Source organism: Amblyraja radiata, chromosome 43, assembly GCF_010909765.2.
Source record: "Amblyraja radiata isolate CabotCenter1 chromosome 43, sAmbRad1.1.pri, whole genome shotgun sequence".
Lineage (NCBI taxonomy): Eukaryota > Metazoa > Chordata > Chondrichthyes > Rajiformes > Rajidae > Amblyraja > Amblyraja radiata.
In genome coordinates, this window is record NC_045998.1 from 6,656,898 (window position 1) to 6,674,178 (window position 17,281).

General features: G+C 46.3%; 1 protein-coding gene across 1 annotated transcript in view; it reads right to left on the minus strand.

Moving 5' to 3' along the window:
* Positions 1 to 2,042: 2,042 nt before the first annotated feature.
* Positions 2,043 to 17,281, minus strand: part of LOC116968081 (sialic acid-binding Ig-like lectin 11) — a 20,531-nt gene continuing 5,292 nt past the window's right edge. The window contains exon 3 of the mRNA XM_033014709.1: positions 2,043 to 2,423. Within this exon, the coding sequence (XP_032870600.1) occupies positions 2,077 to 2,423 (347 nt within the window). The 3' untranslated portion in view covers positions 2,043 to 2,076. The remainder of the gene's footprint in view (positions 2,424 to 17,281) is intronic.

Sequence of the window (17,281 nt, forward strand, 5' to 3'; positions counted from 1 at the left end):
CACAACACCCCCTGCCCACACACAACCCTCCCCCAAACCACTCCCTCCCCCTGCCACATCCTCCCTCCCTCCCACACCCCACATACACCACACACCCCTCCTCCCCCACATCCCTCCTCCTCTACCCCTAGGAAACCCCTCCAGCCCACATACACACTTTCTCTCCCACCCCACCCGTTGTTCCTGGGATCCAATGGGTCCCACTTAGTCTAGTACTTTTTGAAAGTCCAGGTACACTACATCCACTGGCTCTCCCTTGTCCATTTTCCTAGTTTCATCCTCAAAAAATTCCAGAAGATTAGTCAAGCATGATTTCCCCTGCGTAAATCAATGCTGACTTGGACCGATCCTGTTACTGATATACAAATGTGCCGCTATTTCATCTTTTATAATTGACTCCAGCACCTTCCCCACCACCTATGTCACGCTAACTGGTCTGTAATTCCCTGTTTTCTCTCTCAAACCTTTCTTAAAAAGTTGGGTAACATTAGCTGCCCTCCAATCCATAGGAACTGATCCTGAATCTATAGAAAATGATCACCAATGCGTCCACAATTTCTTGAGCCACTTCCTTAAGTACCCTGGGATGCAGGGCATCAGGCCCTGGGGATTTATCAGCTTCAGTCCTATCAGTCTATCCAACAACATTTCCTGCCTAATGTGAATTTCCTTCAGTTCCTCCGTCACCCTAGATCCTCTGGCCACTAGTACATCAGGGAAATTGTTTGTGTCTTCCTTAGTGAAGACGGATCGACTGCTTTCAAGAGAGAGTTAGATAGAGCTCGTAAAGATAGTGGAGTCAAGGCATATGGTGAGAAGACAGGAACGGGATACTGAATGTGGATGATCAGCCATGATCAAATTGAATGGCGGTATTGGCTCGAAGGGCCGAATGGCCTACCCTGCACCTATTGTCTATTGTCAAATTACCAGTTCAACGTCTGCTATTTCCCTGTTCTCCATAATAAATTCACCTGTTTCAGTCTTCAAGATTCCAACTTTGGCTTAACTAATTTTTTCCTCTTCACATACCTAAAGAAGCTTTTACTATCCTCCTTTATATTCTTGGCTAGCATACCTATCTACCTCATCCTTTCTCCCTGCATTACCAGTTTAGTTATCTTCTGTTGCTCTTTAAAAGTTATCCAATCCTCTGGCTTCCCACTCATCTTTGCAATGTTATACTTCTTCTCTTATATTTTTATACTGTCCCTGACTTCCCTTGTCAGCCACGGTCGCCCCTTACTCCCCTTGGAATCATTCTTTCTCTTTGGAATGAACTGATCCTGCAACTTCTGTATTATTCCCAGAAATACCTGCCATTGTTGTTCCACTGTCATCCCTGCCAGGATATCTTTCCAGTCAACTTTGGTCAGCTCCTCCCTCATGGCTCCATAGTCTCCTCTGTTCAACTGTAATACTGACATTTCTGATTTTCCCTTGTCCCTCTCAAATTGTAGATTAAAACATATTATGGTCACTACCTCCTAATGGCTCCTTTACCTCGAGTTCCCTTATGAAATCCGGTTGCTAGAATGTTGCCAGCACTGGAGAATTAGACGGGTACACGATGAGGTCAGGTTTGCAGGGGTATGGGCCAAATGCAGGCAGGTGGGACTGGTGTAGGTGCGACATGTTGGTTGGTGTGGGCAAGTTGGGCCGAAGGGCCTGTTTCCACACGGTATGTGTAGGAGCCATTTATGTTTCGGCCAGCTGAGTTATGTTGGCATATTATATTAGTTTGTCTAGATATTTCTAGCGCTATTATTTTGGACACTTGGTGGCGGTCATTTGATGAATGGAGGGGTGTAACACATGTGTTTAGTGGACATGGAATGATTCAGACCAGCTACAGGAGGTGGAGGGTACACAGTTCACACAGATCGGGAGAACAGGAAGTTACAACTTGTATGAGAATAAAGAGAACCTGGTACGTTCATCACTTTGTTTGTACAACTACTTCAATAAAGAATGACTGGAAGATCTGTTCTTTTTTGGTCTGTGTAAGATCACTCCTACTTACCTGTGTAGTAATGGCAATGGAAAGTTGGACATTGTAAAAGTTAGAAATGGCCATTACAGTATGACTCTCTGGCTCTCTGACTTCCCTCGCCCATAAATGTCCTCACCTTCCGTCGCCAGATACACCATGAGCATGGCTTCCCCGTGCCGGTTTCGGACTGAGCACACGGCCGTCACGTCCTCCCTTCCTTCACCCCCTCTCAGAGTGAGGGACCCATACACCAGATGCCCGCTTGCCACCTGCCAGATGTGGAGACGTCCGTGGGTTTGATTTCCGCTGAAGTTGGCGAGGGGGAGGCGCCAGGTGAGCTCTCCGGGTGGGTTGCACCTGGCCGCACACACACAGGTGACACTCTCAGGTGTGTGAGTGCATCCCGAATCCCAGGAAATCTCTGGTGCATCTGGAGAAGGAGGAACAAGACATGAGAGTGTTGTGAATCTGTGCGATTCTCAGCCACAGAAGGCAGTGGAGTCCAATTCACTGGATCTTTTTCAAGAGAGTTAGATTTAGCACTTAGGGCTAAATGAATCAAGGGATGGGGAAAAATCAGGACTCGGGGGTACTGATTTTAGTAGATCAGCCAAGATCATATTGAATGGTGGTGCTGGCTTGAAGGGCCGAATGGACTACTATTTTTCTATGTTTCTAGGAGATCAAACACAAAATGCTGGATTAAACTCAGCGGGACAGGCAGCATCTCTGGAGAGAAGGAACTGTCCTATCTGCCTCCATCACTGCCCTTGGCAGTGTGTTGCAGATGCTCTCCATGGTTAAACAGTTTACCAGGGACTACAAGTACCTTATACAAATATCATCAGCCTGAAGAAAGGCCTCGCCCCAAAATGTCACCTATTCCTTCCCTCCAGCAATGCTGCCTGTCCCGTTGAGTTACTCCAGCATTGCAATAACGAACCTGATCTCCCAGTGGCTCAGCACTTCAACTCTTCCTCAAATTCTGAATCCGACCTTTCTGTCCTGGCCTTCCTCCATGGCCAGAGTGAGGCCCACCATAAATCGGAGGAGCAGCACCTCATATTTCGCTTGGGCAGTTTACACCTCAGCGGTATAAACATTGACTTCTGTAATTTCAGGTAGTCCCGGCTTTCTCCTCTCCTTCCCAGTTCTCCCTCAGCCCACAGTTCTCCCACAGCCCTCTTCCTTTCTTCTTCCCGCCCCGCCCTACCCTCACATCAGTTTGAAGAAGGGTCTCGACCCAAAACATTGCCTATTTCCTTCGCTCCATAGATGCTGCCTCACCCGCTGAGTTTGACTTGATTAATCTTCTGGAATTTTTTGAAGATGAAACTCAGAAAATGGACAAGGGAGGGCCAGTGGATGTAGTGTACCTGGACTTTCAGAAAGCATTTGATTCAGATTCAGGTTCAGATTCAATTTTATTGTCATTCTGTGCAACTAAATGGTTTAGCCTGCAGTCATAACATAACATAGAATAAATAACAAAACACACACTCAACTAAGGTCCCACATACGAGATTAGTGGGTAAAATTAGGGCACATGGTATTGGGGTAGAATGCTGACATGGATAGAGAAGTGGTTGGCAGACAGGAAACAAAGAGTAGGGATTAACGGGTCCCTTTCAGAATGGCAGGCAGTGACTAGTGGGGTACCACAAGGCTCGGTGCTGGGACCGCAGCTATTTACAATATACATCAATGATTTGGATGAAGGGATTCAAAGTAACATTAGCAAATTTGCAGATAACACAAAGCTGGGTGGCAGTGTGAACTGCGAGGAGGATGCTATGAGAATGCAGGGTGGCTAGGACAGGTTGGGGGAGTGGGCAGATGCATCCAGATTAAGTTTAATGCGGATAAATGTGAGGTTATCCACTTTGGTAGCAAAAACAGGAAGGCAGATTACTATCTAAATGGTGTCAAGTTGGGAAAAGGAGAAGTACAATGGGATCTGGGGGTCCTAAAACATCAGTAAGCATGCAGGTACAGCAGGCAGTGAAGAAAGCGAGTGGCATGTTGGCCTTTATAGCAAGAGGAATCAAATATATAGGAGCAAAGAGGACCTTCTGCAGTTGTACAGAGCCCTAGTGAGACCACACCTGGAGTATTGCGTGCAGTTTTGGTCCCCTAATTTGAGGAAGGACATTCTTGCTATTGAGGGAGTGCAGCGTAGGGTTACAAGGTTAATCCCCGGGATGGCGGGACTGTCATATGCTGAGAGAATGGAGCAGCTGGGCTTGTACACTCTGAAGTTTAGAAGGATGAGAGGGTATCTCATTTAAACATATAAGATTGTTAAGGGCTTGGACACACTAGAGGCAGGAAACATGTTCCTGGTGTTGGGGGAGTCCAGAAGCAGGGGCCACAGTTTAAGAATAAGGAGTAAGCCATTTTGAAATTAGACGAGGAAACCCTTTTTCTCACAGAGAGTGGTGGGTCTGTGGAATTCTCTGCCTCAGAGGGCAGTGGAGGCAGGTTCTCTGGATACTTTCAAGAGAGAGCTAGATAGGGCTCTTAAAAATAGCGGAGTCAGGGGATATGGGGAGAAGGAAGGAACGGGGTACTGATTGTGGATGATCTGCCATGATCACATTGAATGGCGGTGCTGGCTCAAAGGGCCAAATGGCCTACTCCTACACCTATTGGCTATTGTTTCTCCAGCATTTTTGGCTGCTCCAGCATTTTGTGTCTATCTTCAGTAAACATGACTCATCCAAGAAATCTGAGGCCCTGTACAAGAGCTTTCTGAGAAGGCTCCGCTCCTTCAACATCTGCAGCAAGAAGCTGCAGATGTTCTACTAATCGGTGGTGGCCAGTGCCATCTTCTTCGCTGCCGTGTGCCGGGGCAACAGGGCGAAGGCTGCAGACACCAATGGGATCAACAAGCTCATCAGGAAGGTCGGCTCCGTTCTGGGGGCGGAGTTGGATCATGGGAGGTTGGCCTTGGAGGGGAGGAGGCTCCTCAAACTGTGGAGCATTCTGGACAATACAGCTCACTCCCTCCATGACACATTGGTCAACCTGAGGAGCACCTTCAGCAACAGACTGGTTCCACCAAGATGCAGCACAGAACGCCACAGGAGATCCTTCTTCCCTGTTGCTATCAAACTGTACAACTCCTCCCCCTTCTGTCGAAGTGTAGACTGAGACTGACTCGCCTCCCCACCACCCCCCTCCCACGTAATCTTTGCACAGCCCCCAAGCCTTTCCACTCGTCACTTTAATTTCATATTTCAAGTATTTTGTGTTTGTGTATTTTGTGTTTTTAGTACTCTCCTGGGATAAATAAAGTTCTATCGTGTCGTATCGTAGTGTAAAAGTTGCCCCGCACATCTCCTTTACGATTTTCCCCTCTCACCTTAAATCTCTGCCCTCTCAACCTTGACATTTGCACCATGTGAAAAAGATTCTGACTGTCTACCTTCTCAATGCAACTCATAGTTTTATATATTTCTATTAAGTCTCCTCTCAGCCATTGAACGGTGGTGAATCTGTGGAATTATTTGCCACAGACGGCAGTGGAGGCCAAGTCAGTGGATATATTTAAGGCAGAGATAGATAGATTCTTGATTAGTAAGGGTGTCAGAGGTTACGGGGAGAAGGCAGGGGAATGGGCCAGGGGAGGGAGAAATAGATCAGCCATGATCGAATGGCAGAGTAGACTTGATGGGTCGAATAGCCTTATTGTGCTCCCATCACTTATGAACATGAACTCCAGAGAAAGTCTATCCACCCTCTTCTTTAGTTTAGTTTAGAGATACAGCACGGAAACAGGCCCTTCGGCCCACCGTGTCCACGCTGGCCAGCGATCCCCACACATATACTATCCTGCACACACTAGGGACAATTTACAAATATACCAAGCCAATTAACCTGCACACCTGTATATCTTTGGAGTGTGGGAGGAAACCGGAGCACCCGAAGAAAACCCACGTAGGTCATGGGATGAACTTACAAACTCCGTACCGATAAGCACCCGTAGTGAGGATTGAACCTGGCTCTCTGGTGCTGTGAGGCAGCAACTCTACCGTTGAACCACTGTGTGCCCCCCGTAATACTCTCTAATCCAGGCAGCGTTCCGCACCCTGACCACATCCTTCCTGTAATGGGGAGACCAGAACTGCACACAATGCTTCAAATAATTTTATCTAATCTTCCTCATCTTAGAAGAGGAGAGAGGAAATATAGGAAATATGTTGTCAAGCTGGAAAGGGTGCAAAGAAGATTTGGGAGGATGTGGTCAGGACTAGAGGGCCTGAGCTATAGGGAAAGGTTGAGCAGGCTAGGACTCTCTTCCTTGGAGAGCAGGAGGATGAGGGGTGATCTTATGGAGGTGTTTAAAATCATGAGAGGAATATATCGGGTAGATGCACCGAGTCTCTTGCCCAGAGTAGGTGAATCGAGGACCAAACAACATAGGTTCAAGGTGAAGGGGAAAAGATTTAAAAGGAATCTAGGGGGTGACTTTTTCATACAAAGGGTAGTTGTTGTATGGAATGAACTGCCAGAGGAGGTTGTTGGGGCTAGGACTATCCCAGCGTTTAAGAAACAGACAAGTACATGGATAGGACATGTTTGGGATATGGGCCAAACATGGGCAGGTGGGACTAATGTAGCTGGGACATGTAGGCTGTTGAAAGCTAGTTGAGCTGTTGCCACGCTGTATCACTCTATGACTCTATGAATCAATGGCTCTATAACTCTATGGCTCTATGAGAACGCAGGAGAATGGGGTTAGGAGGGAGAGAAGATAGATCAGCCATGATTGAATGGTGGAGTAGACTTGGCCATTCGACATTCTAATTCTGCCCCTATCACTTATGACGTTTTGCGGGATGTGTTAGTGTGTGTCTACTCACATTCTACAGTAAGGGTCACATCCCTCTCTGCTGTCCCGCGTTCATTCACCGCCACACACTGATAGACCCCAGCATCCTGCCGTGCCAGCTGAGGGAATTCCATCCACAGCTCGTTTCTGGAACATGTTGTGTTCAGCGTGAAACCGAGATGTACCCACGTCAGGTTAGATGCTGGGAAACTCTGGACGGAGCAGAGGATCGCTGCAAAGTTTCCTTCCTTTACACTGACCCGGGAACAGTTCGCATCGTGGTGGGAAGTGATTGAGAGATTTTGTGGAGCATCTAATGACAAACAAAGGTTTAGACGTGTCAATCTATTCCCCTCATGATCTTTTCACCTCTATAAGATCACCCCTCATCCACCTGCGCCCAATGGAATACAGACCCAGCCTGCTCAACCTCTCCCTGTTGCTCAGGCCCTCTAGTCCTGACAACATTATCATAAATTTTCTCTGAACCCTTTCAAGCTTGATAATATCTTTCCTGTAACACGGTGCCCAGAACCGAACACAATATTCTAAATGCAGTAGCACCAACGTCTTATACAACTGCAACATGACCTCCCAACTTCTATACTCAATACTCTGACTGATGAAGGGCAGTATGCCAAAAGCTTTTATGACCACCCGATCTACCTGTGACTTGACCTTCAAGGAACTTTGCACCTGCACTCCTTGATCCCTCTGCTCTACAGCACCCCCCACAGGCCTACCATTTACTGTGTAGGTGCTGCTCTTGTTAGACGTCCCAAACTGCAACATCTAACATTGCTCTGATTTAAATTTAATTAACCATTCATCAGCTCATCTGGCCAATGATCAATGTTCCTGCTGCAATCTTTCACAACATTGCAGTTCTACCACATCCCCTCTCACTGCTCCCCCTCTGTGATGCCTCCTGCTCTCCGATCTTAGATTCATTGTTCTTTATCTCTCTACATCATCGTCTGTATCCATCATTTACCTTGTCCCTAACCAGCCTGAAGAAGGGCCTCGACCCGAAATGTCACCCATTCCTTCTCTCCAGAGATGCTGCCTGTCCCGCTGAGTTAGTCCAGCTTTTTTGTGTCTATCTTCAGTACGAATGTAAGCTGGCCAATAATGTAAAAGAGGATACCAAGAGTTTCTATGGATATATAATGAGTAAAAAAAGAGGCAAGAGTGGACGTTGGGCCGCTGGAGAATGATGCAGGAGAAGTCAAGAAATGGAAAAGGAATTGAATAACTTTTTTGCATCAGTCTTCACCGTGGAGGACACCATCAGTGTGCATGCAATTCTAGAGAGACAGGGGGTGGAAGTTAGTGGAGTGGCGATTAATAAGGAGAAGGTGCTAGGAAAACTGAAAGGTTTGAGGATGGATAAGTCACCTGGACCGGATGGACTGCACCACAAGGTTCTGAATGAGGTGGCCTGAGTGATTGTGGAGGCATTAGTTGTGATATTTCAAGAATCACTAGAGTTAGGAGTGGTTCATGAAGATTGGTAATTTGCAAATATCATCCCGTTGTACAAGAAGGGATCAAAGCAGAAAACAGCAACTATAGGCCGGCTAGCCTGACTTCCATGGTTGTTAAGATTTTAGAGTCAATTGTAAAGGAAGAGGTTACGCAGTACTTAAAAGTTCACGATAAAATGGACCAAAGTCAGCATGGTTTTGTGAAGGGAAGATCTTGCCTGACAAATCTGCTGGTGTTCTTTGAGGAAGTTAATACCAGGACAGACAGAAGAGTGATTGTGGATGAAAGAAAGCAGTGAAGAAAGCAAATGGCATGTAGGCCTTCATAGCGAGAGGATTTGTGAAAAGGAGCAGGGTGGGCTTTCTGCAGTTGTACAGGGTCCTCGTGAGACCACACCTGGAGTATTGTGTGCAGTTTTGGTCACCTAATTTGAGGAAAGACATTCTTGCTATTGAGGGAGTGCAGCGTGGGTTCAGCAGGTTAATTCCTGGGATGGCAGGACTGACATATAAGGAAATAATGGTTTGACTGGGCTTGTATTCACTGAACTTTAGAAGGATGAGAGGGTATCTTAAAGAAACATAGAACATTTCTGAAGGGATTGGACAGCCTAGATGCAGGAAAAATATTCCCGATGTTGTGGAAGTCCAGAACCAGGGGCCGCAGTTTAAGAATAAGGGGTAGGCCATTTAGGACTGAGTTGAGGAAAATCCTTTTCACCCAGAGAGTTATGAATTTGTGGAAATCTCTGCCACAGAAGGCAGTGGAGGCCAATTCACTGGATGTTTTCAAGAGAGAGTTAGAATTAGCTCTTAGGGCGAATGGAATCAAGGGATATCGGGAGAAAGCAGGAAAGGGGTACTAATTTTGGATGATCAGCCGTGATCATTTTGAATGGCGGTGCTGTTTATAAGGGCAGAATGGCCTACTCCTGCACCTGTTTTCTATGATTCTTTACCTAAATTTTCAGAAAGTCTTCAATAAGGTGCCGTACGTCAGGCTGCTGGGGAAGATGAGAACCCATGGTATTAAAGGGAAGATAATAGCATGGATAGCGGATTGGCTGGATGGCAGAAGGCAAAGAGTTGCAATAAAAAAGTTTTATCATGTTGGCTGCCAGTGACCAATGGAGTCCGCAAGGGTCGGTGCTGGGGCCGCTTCTCATAACGTTGTATATTAATGATTTGGATAAGGGGATTGAAGGCTTTGTGGCCAAGTTTGCAGATGATGCTAAGGTAGGTAGCGTAGAGAAAGCAAGGACTCTGCAGAAGGACTTGGATAGGTTAGTAGAGGGCAAAGAAATAGCAGATGAAATTCAGTATTGCAAAGTGTGAAGTCATGCATTTTGATAATAAGAGTAAAAGCGTAGAATATTTTCTAAATGGAGAGAGAATCCGGAAATCGGTGGTGCAAAGTGACTTGGGAGTGTTGGTGCAGGACTTGCAAAAAGTTAATTTGCAAGCCGAAACGGTAGAAAAGAATGCAAAGTCAATGCCATCATTTATATCAAGAGGTCTGGAATACAAAAAACAGGGATGTACTGCTGAGGCTCTATAAGGCGCTGGTCAGGCCATATTTGGTATGTTGTGAGTAGATTTGGGCCCCATATCTGAGGAAGGATGTGCTGGCTCTGGAGAGGGTCCATTGGAGGTTTACAAGAATGATTCCAGGAATGAGTGGGTTAGCATATGATGAGCGCTTGACAGCACTGAGCCTCTACTCACTGGAGATCAGAAGGTTGAGATGGGGACATGGAAACATACAGAATAATGAAAGGCATAGATAGAGTGGATTTGGAGAGGATGTCTCCACTGGTGGGAGAGTCTAGGACCAGTGGTCATAGCCTCAGAATTAAAGGGCACTCTTTTAGAAAGGAGGTGAGGAAGAATGTCTTTAGTCAGCAGGTAGTCAGCAGACAGAGGTCCAGGAACCGTTGGTGTGGGAGGAGCAACGTCCGAGCGGTAGGCTTAAAACTCGAGCGCGGGGCTTTGTTTTTACAGAGGCGGTTGGAGCGGGAGGAACCCAAATCTGTAACGTTCCATTCGCATTTCAAAACAAGTGGGCTTGAGGAAGCTGCTGATTGGTGGAAGCGGACTAGAGAAAGCAGCTGATTTGGAGTCAGATCCCTGCTGATTTCTTCCAGCACTTTGTATTGTATCCCGGGTAAGGGGGGAGAATGAGGGCCAGGGCAGTTTACTGTTCTGGATGTCAGATGTGGGAGGTCATGGAGTCTGATAGCCCTCCAGACATCTACATCTGTGCCAGGTGCGTCGAGATGGGGCTCCTAAGGGACCGTATTAGGAATCTGGAGCAGCAGCTCGATGGCCTCTGTCTGGTCAGGGAGAGTGAGAAGGTCATAGAGAGGAGTTACAGAGCGGTGGTGACTCCAAGACCACGGGAGGCAGACAAGTGGGTCACGGTTAGGAGGGGCAAGGGGCAGAGGCAGGGACTAGAGAGTACCCCGGTGTCTGCACACCTTGGCAATAAGTACTCCTGTTTGAGCACTGTTGGGGGGGACAGCCTAGCTGGGGGTAGCGACAGCGGACGGGCCTCCGGCACAGAGACCGGCCCTGCTGCTCAGAGGTAGGGAAAAGAAGAGGAGGGCATTAGTAATAGGGGACACTTTAGTTAGAGGGCCAGACAGGCGATTCTGTGGACGCAGTTTGGAGACCCGGATGGTAGTTTGCCTCCCTGGTGCCAGGGTCTGGGATGTGTCTGAACGTGTCCAAGATATCCTGAAATGGGAGGGAGAGGAGCCTGAGGTCATGGTACATATAGGTACCATTGACATAGGTAGAAAAAAGAAGAGGTCCTGAAAGGAGAATTTAGGGAGTTTGGAGGAGAGTTAAGGAGAAGGACCGCAAAGGTAACAATCTCAGGATTACTGCCTGTGCCATGCGACAGTGAGAGTAGGAATGGAGCGAGGTGGAGGATAATTGCGTGGCTGAAGGACTGGTTAAGAGAGCAAGGATTCAAGTTTCTGGATCATTGGGACCTCTTTTGGAAAGGACGGGTTGCACTTGAACCCGAGGGGGACCAATATCCAGGCGGGGAGATTTGCAAAGGCTACTGGGAAGACTTTAAACTAGAATGGTTGGGGGGAGGGACTCAAATAGAGAAAGCTAGTAGACAGTGTGTGAGGCAGGAAGCAGAGAAGGGAAGCACTCAGACCCAACATGTAGGGGAGAAAGAAGACAAATATAATAAACAGAGAATAAGAGCTGGTGGATTTCTTAAATTATGATGAATACGTTTATTGTCATTGCACAATACTGTGCAACGAAATTCCATTACATCATCTCCGGTTAAAAAAATACAAACACGACAACCATTGACACATATGTACACTTATTAGTAAAATAATAAATAAGTATTTAAAAAGAATTTGGCGGAATTTCTTGGAATTACATTTTGCTTTCCCAGTGTTCTCTGTTGGAATTAAGCTCTTTTATCGCACATGGGTAGAAACTACTTTTTAGTCTTCAGAGACCTGAATCGCCTCCCAGAGGGTAGCAGAGTGAAAAGGTGATTGGCAGGGTGGGATGAGTCCTGCTTGATGTTTGTGGCCCGGCGCAAGCATCGGGCCCTATATATATCATCCAAGGAGGGCAGTTGAGCGTTTGTAATACTCTGTGCAGTTTTTATAACTCCTTGCAGCGCCCTCCTCTCAGCCACAGTACAGCTAGCAAACCACACCAGGATTCCATAGGAGAGGATACTTTCCACGGCGCATCGGTAGAAGGACAGCAGCAGCGGCTGTGTGAGCAGAGACAGAGTGGTGTAAAACGAGGGTAGAAGCAATAGTTAGCAAGGTGAAAAGTAAAAGTGGCAGGCAGACAAATCCAGGTCAAAAATCAAAAAGGGCCACTTTTCAACATAATTGTATGAGGGTAAGAGTGTTGTAAAAACAAGTTGGAAGGCTTTATGTCTCAATGCAAGGAGCATTCGTAATAAGGTGGATGAGTTGAATGTGCAGATAGTTATTAATGAATATGATATAGTTGGGATCACGGAGACAAGGCTCCAGGGTGACCGGCTGGGAGCTGAACATCCAGGGATGTTCAATATTCAGGAGAGATAGACAGAAAGGAAAAGGAGGTGGGGTAGCGTTGCTGGTTAGAGAGGAGATTAACGCAATAGAAAGGAAGGACATTAGCTTGGAGGATGTGGAATCGATATGAGTAGAGCTGTGAAACACTTAGGGGCAGAAAACGCTAGTGGGAGTTGTGTACAGGCCACCTAACAGTAGTAGTGGAGTTGGGGATGGCATCAAACAGGAAATTAGAAATGCGTGCCACAAAGGTAAAACAGTTATAATGGGTGACTTCAATCTACATATAGATTGGGTGAATCAAATCGGCAGGGTGCTGAGGAAGAGGATTTCTCGGAATGTATGAGGGATAGTTTTCTAAACGACCATGTAGAGGAACCAACGAGAGAGCAGGCTATTCTAGACTGGGTATTGAGTAATGATGAAGGGTTAAGGGCCTGTCCCACAAGCATGCGACTGCATGCGGCAGGCTCGAACTAACGTGGTCGCTTGAGCCCGACGGCCTCGCGGGGCCGGTCCTACTTCGATCGCCGGAGCCATATGGAGATGTGCGGAGCAGGTCCCAACATCGCACGGGGCTCCGCAAAACTGACAGTCCAAAAATTCCGCGTGGCAACGGCCTGCCGGCACACAGTCCCATTGAGGCCGTACGCACCACCTCAACGAGCATGCGCGGGGTCTCGACGCCCTACGCAGCGTCGTGACAGCGTATGCCTAGCGCGACCTTCCCGCGGATTTCACTCAAACTTCACGTCAACTCGAGTGTACGGGGATCACTCGACCTCCGCGCGGCCCCCGCTTCCGGTTTGGTCGCGCTTGCCGCATTCAGTCGCATGCTCGTGGGACAGGCACTTTAGTTAACAGTCTTGTTGTGCGTGGCCCCTTGGGCAAGATTGACCATAATATGGTTGAGTTCTTCATTAGGATGGAGAGTGATGTAATTAATTCAGAAACAAAGGTTCTGAACTGAAAGAAAGGTAACTTTGAGGGTATGAGACGTGAATTGGCCAAGATAGACTGGCAATTAATTCTTAAAGGGTTGATGGTGGATAGGCAATGGAAGGCATTTAAAGACTGCATGGATGAACTACAAAAATTGTTCTTCCCAGTTTGGGAAAAGAATAAATCAGGGAAGTTAGTGCATCCGTGGTTAACAAGGCAAATCAGGGATAGTATCAAAACAAAAGATGAAGCATACAAATTAGCCAGAAAAAGCAGCCTACCAGAGGACTAGGAGAAATTCAGAGTCCAGCAGAGGAGGACAAAGGGCTTAATTAGGAAAGGGAAAATAGATTATGAAAGAAAACTGGCAGGGAACATAAAAACTGACTGCATAAGTTTGTATAGATATGTGAAGAGAAAAAGATTAGTGAAAACAAATGTAGGTCCCTTGCAGTCAGAAACAGGTGATTTGATCATGGGGAACAAGGACATGGCAGACCAATTAAATAACTACTTTGGTTCTGTCTTCATTGAGGAAGATGTAAATAATCTGCCAGAAATAGCAGGGGTCAAATGAGATGGAACTGAGTGAAATCCAGGTTAGCCGGGAAGTGGTGTTAGGTTAATTGAATGGATGAAAGGCCGATAAATCCCCAGGGCCAGATCGGCTGCATCCCAGAGTACTTAAGGGAGTAGCCACATCAATAGTGGATGCATTAGTGATAATTTTTCAAAACTCTTTAGATTCTGGAGTAGTTCCTGAGGATTGGAGGGTAGTTAATGTAACCCCACTTTTTAAAAAGGGAGGGAGAGAGAAAATGGGGGATTACAGACCAGTTAGTCTAACATCGGTAGTGGGGAAATTGCTAGAGTCAGTTATTAAAGATGGGATAGCAGCACATTTGGAACGTGGTGAAATCATTGGACAAAGTCTGCATGGATTTATGAAAGGTAAATCATGTCTGACGAATCTTATAGAATTTTTCGAGGATGTAACTAGTAGAGCGGATAAGGGAGAACCAGTGGATGTGTTATATCTGGACTTTCAGAAGACATTCGACAAGGTCCCACATAAGAGATTAGTATGCAAACTTAAAGCACACGGTATTGGGGGTTCAGTATTGATGTGGATAGAGAACTGGCTGGCAAACAGGAAGCAAAGTGTACGAATAAATGGGTCCTTTTCAGAATGGCAGGCAGTGACTAGTGGGGTACCGCAAGGCTCAGTGCTGGGACCCCAGCTATTTACAATATATATTAATGATTTGGACTAGGGAATTGAATGCAACATCTCCAAGTTTGCGGATGACACGAAGCTGAGGGGCTGTGTTAGCTAAGAGGAGGATGCTAGGAGGCTGCAAGGTGACTTGGATAGGTTGGGTGAGTGGGCAAATGCACGGCAGATGCAGTGTAATGTGGATAAATGTGAGGTTATCCACTTTGGTGGCAAAATCAGGAAAGTAGATTATTATCTGAATGGTGGCCGATTAGGGAAAGGGGAGATGCAACTCGACCTGGGTGTCATGGTACACCAGTCATTGAAAGTAGGCATACAGGTGCAGCAGGCAGTGAAGAAAGCGAATGGTATGTTGGCATTCATAGCAAAAGGATTTGAGTATAGGAGCAGGGAGGTTCTACTGCAGTTGGACAGGCTCTTGGTGAGACCGCACATGGAGTGTTGCGTACAGTTTTGGTCTCCAAATCTGAGGAAAAACATTCTTGCCATAGAGGGAGTACAGAGAAGGTTCACCAGACTGATTCCTGGGATGGCAGGACTTTCATATGAAGAAAGACTGGATAGACCCGGCTTGTACTCGCTGGAGTTTAGAAGATTGAGGGGGGGTCTTATTGAAACTTACAAAATTCTTAAGGGGTTGGACAGGCTAGATGCATGAAGGTTGTTCCCGATGTTGGGGAAGTCCAGAACAAGGGGTCACAGTTTAAGGATAAGGGGGAAGTCTTTTAGGACCGAGATGAGAAAAACATTTTTCACACAGAGAGTGGTGAATCTGTGGAATTCTCTGCCACAGAAGGTAGTTGAGGCCAGTTCATTGGCTATGTTTAAGAGGGAGTTAGATGTGGCCCTTGTGGCTAAGGGGATCAGGGGGTATGGAGAGAAGTCATGTACGAGATACTGAGTTGGATGATCAGCCATGATCATATTGAATGGCGGTGCAGGCTCGAAGGGCCGAATGGCCTATTCCTGCACCTATTTTCTATGTTTCTATCAGGGGCTGCGGAGCGTTTTTGAAAGTGGGGGGGCAGAGCGATCACTGATCACCGGCCTTGCGGTTACCCAGCGAGGGAGTAGAGCGACAGTGTGGGAGGAAGGTGCTCCAACGGTTGGGACCTTTTGAAATTTGGTGCGTTAAAATCATGTTTTAGTGCCTTGTAGAGGTATGATTTCTATGTTTTTTGTTTGAATATTTTTAAGATATTATAGGGCCCACATCAGTGATAGGAGCAGGTGATTATTATTTTTGTTATTGCTAGATCTCCAAAAAACTAGGCGATAATAATACAGGCCACCCCCACCTCAAATAGTGGTGGGACATATCCCTCCTCCCCCCCCCCCCCCCCCCCCCCCTACCCGCCCAGGATCGTCGCCAGTGCCTTGCACGGTACAGGACACCTGACAGAAAAACTTTTAAATGTGTTCTAATTTCAAGAAGTTTTTTTTTGTTTGTAGTTGGAAAAAGGGACAAGAAATAATCATAACATTTCCTGTTTTGCAAAGTCATACAAATTATGTTTTGCTCGGGGAAAATATCAGAGTATTTTGAAAGTCTGCGTTGTCCTTTTGACGTATATATCATTTTGATTTGAATTTAGAATCATCAAACAATGACAATAATAAAGGGGGTATATGTTTGTGGAAACATCACTTTTTTTAAAAGAAAGAGTTGAGAAATCTAAAATGCATTAGAAATATACGTTTCAATGCACCCTCTTGCCCAGAGTAGGTGAATCGAGGACCAGAGGACAGAATTAAGGTGAAAGGGATCAAATATCATAGGAATCTGAGGGGTAACGTTTTCACCACAAAGGGTGGTGGGTGTATGGAACAAGCTGCCAGGGGATGTAGTTGAGGCAGGGACTATCCCAACATTGAAGAAACAGTTAGACTGATACATGGATAGGACAGGTTTGGAGGGATATGGACCAAAAGCAGGTAGTGTAGCTGGGACATGTTGGCGGGTGTGGGCAAGTTGGGTCGAAGGGCCTATTTTCACACTATCACTCTATGACTACAGTATACCTCCACCATGCATGAATGCTTTAAAATCAAGTGATCGAGTTTTATTGCCATATATTCAAGCATGACCAAGTTACATAGAAACATAGAAAATAGGTGCAGGAATAGGCCATTCGGCCCTTCGAGCCAGCAGTGCCACTCAATATGATCATGGCTGTTCATCTAAAATAAGTACCCCTTTCCTGTTGTTTCCCCATGTCCCTTGATTTTTCTAGCCCCAAGAGCTAAATGTAACTCTCACTTGAAAACATCCAGTGAATTGGCCTCGACTGCCTTCTGTGGCAGAGAATTCCATAGATTCACAACTCTCTGGGTGAAGAAAGTTTGTCATCTCAATCCTAGATGGCCTACCCCTTATTCTTAAACTGTGACCCTTGGTTCTGGACTCCCCCAACATCGGGAACATTTTTCCTGCAGGTAGAGTAAGTGAAAATCTGACAGGCCCTTTTTCGGACTGAGAGTCGGGTAGTTGGAAACGAGTGATATAAACGGCACAAATAAATGAAAGATATGCTAAAGCAACGATGATCAGGTAAAACATCGAGCCCACAATGGTCAATTGTTGGCTCTGGGGTAGTTGATAATGATTTATACAAGCAATGAAACTCAAGAGGACAACAGTGAATAAAAGACGTAACTCACCTGAAACGTCAGCTACCCTTGTCCTCCAGGATTGAAGTCCTGAGCTACAGGGAGGTTGGGGCAGGCTGGGACTCC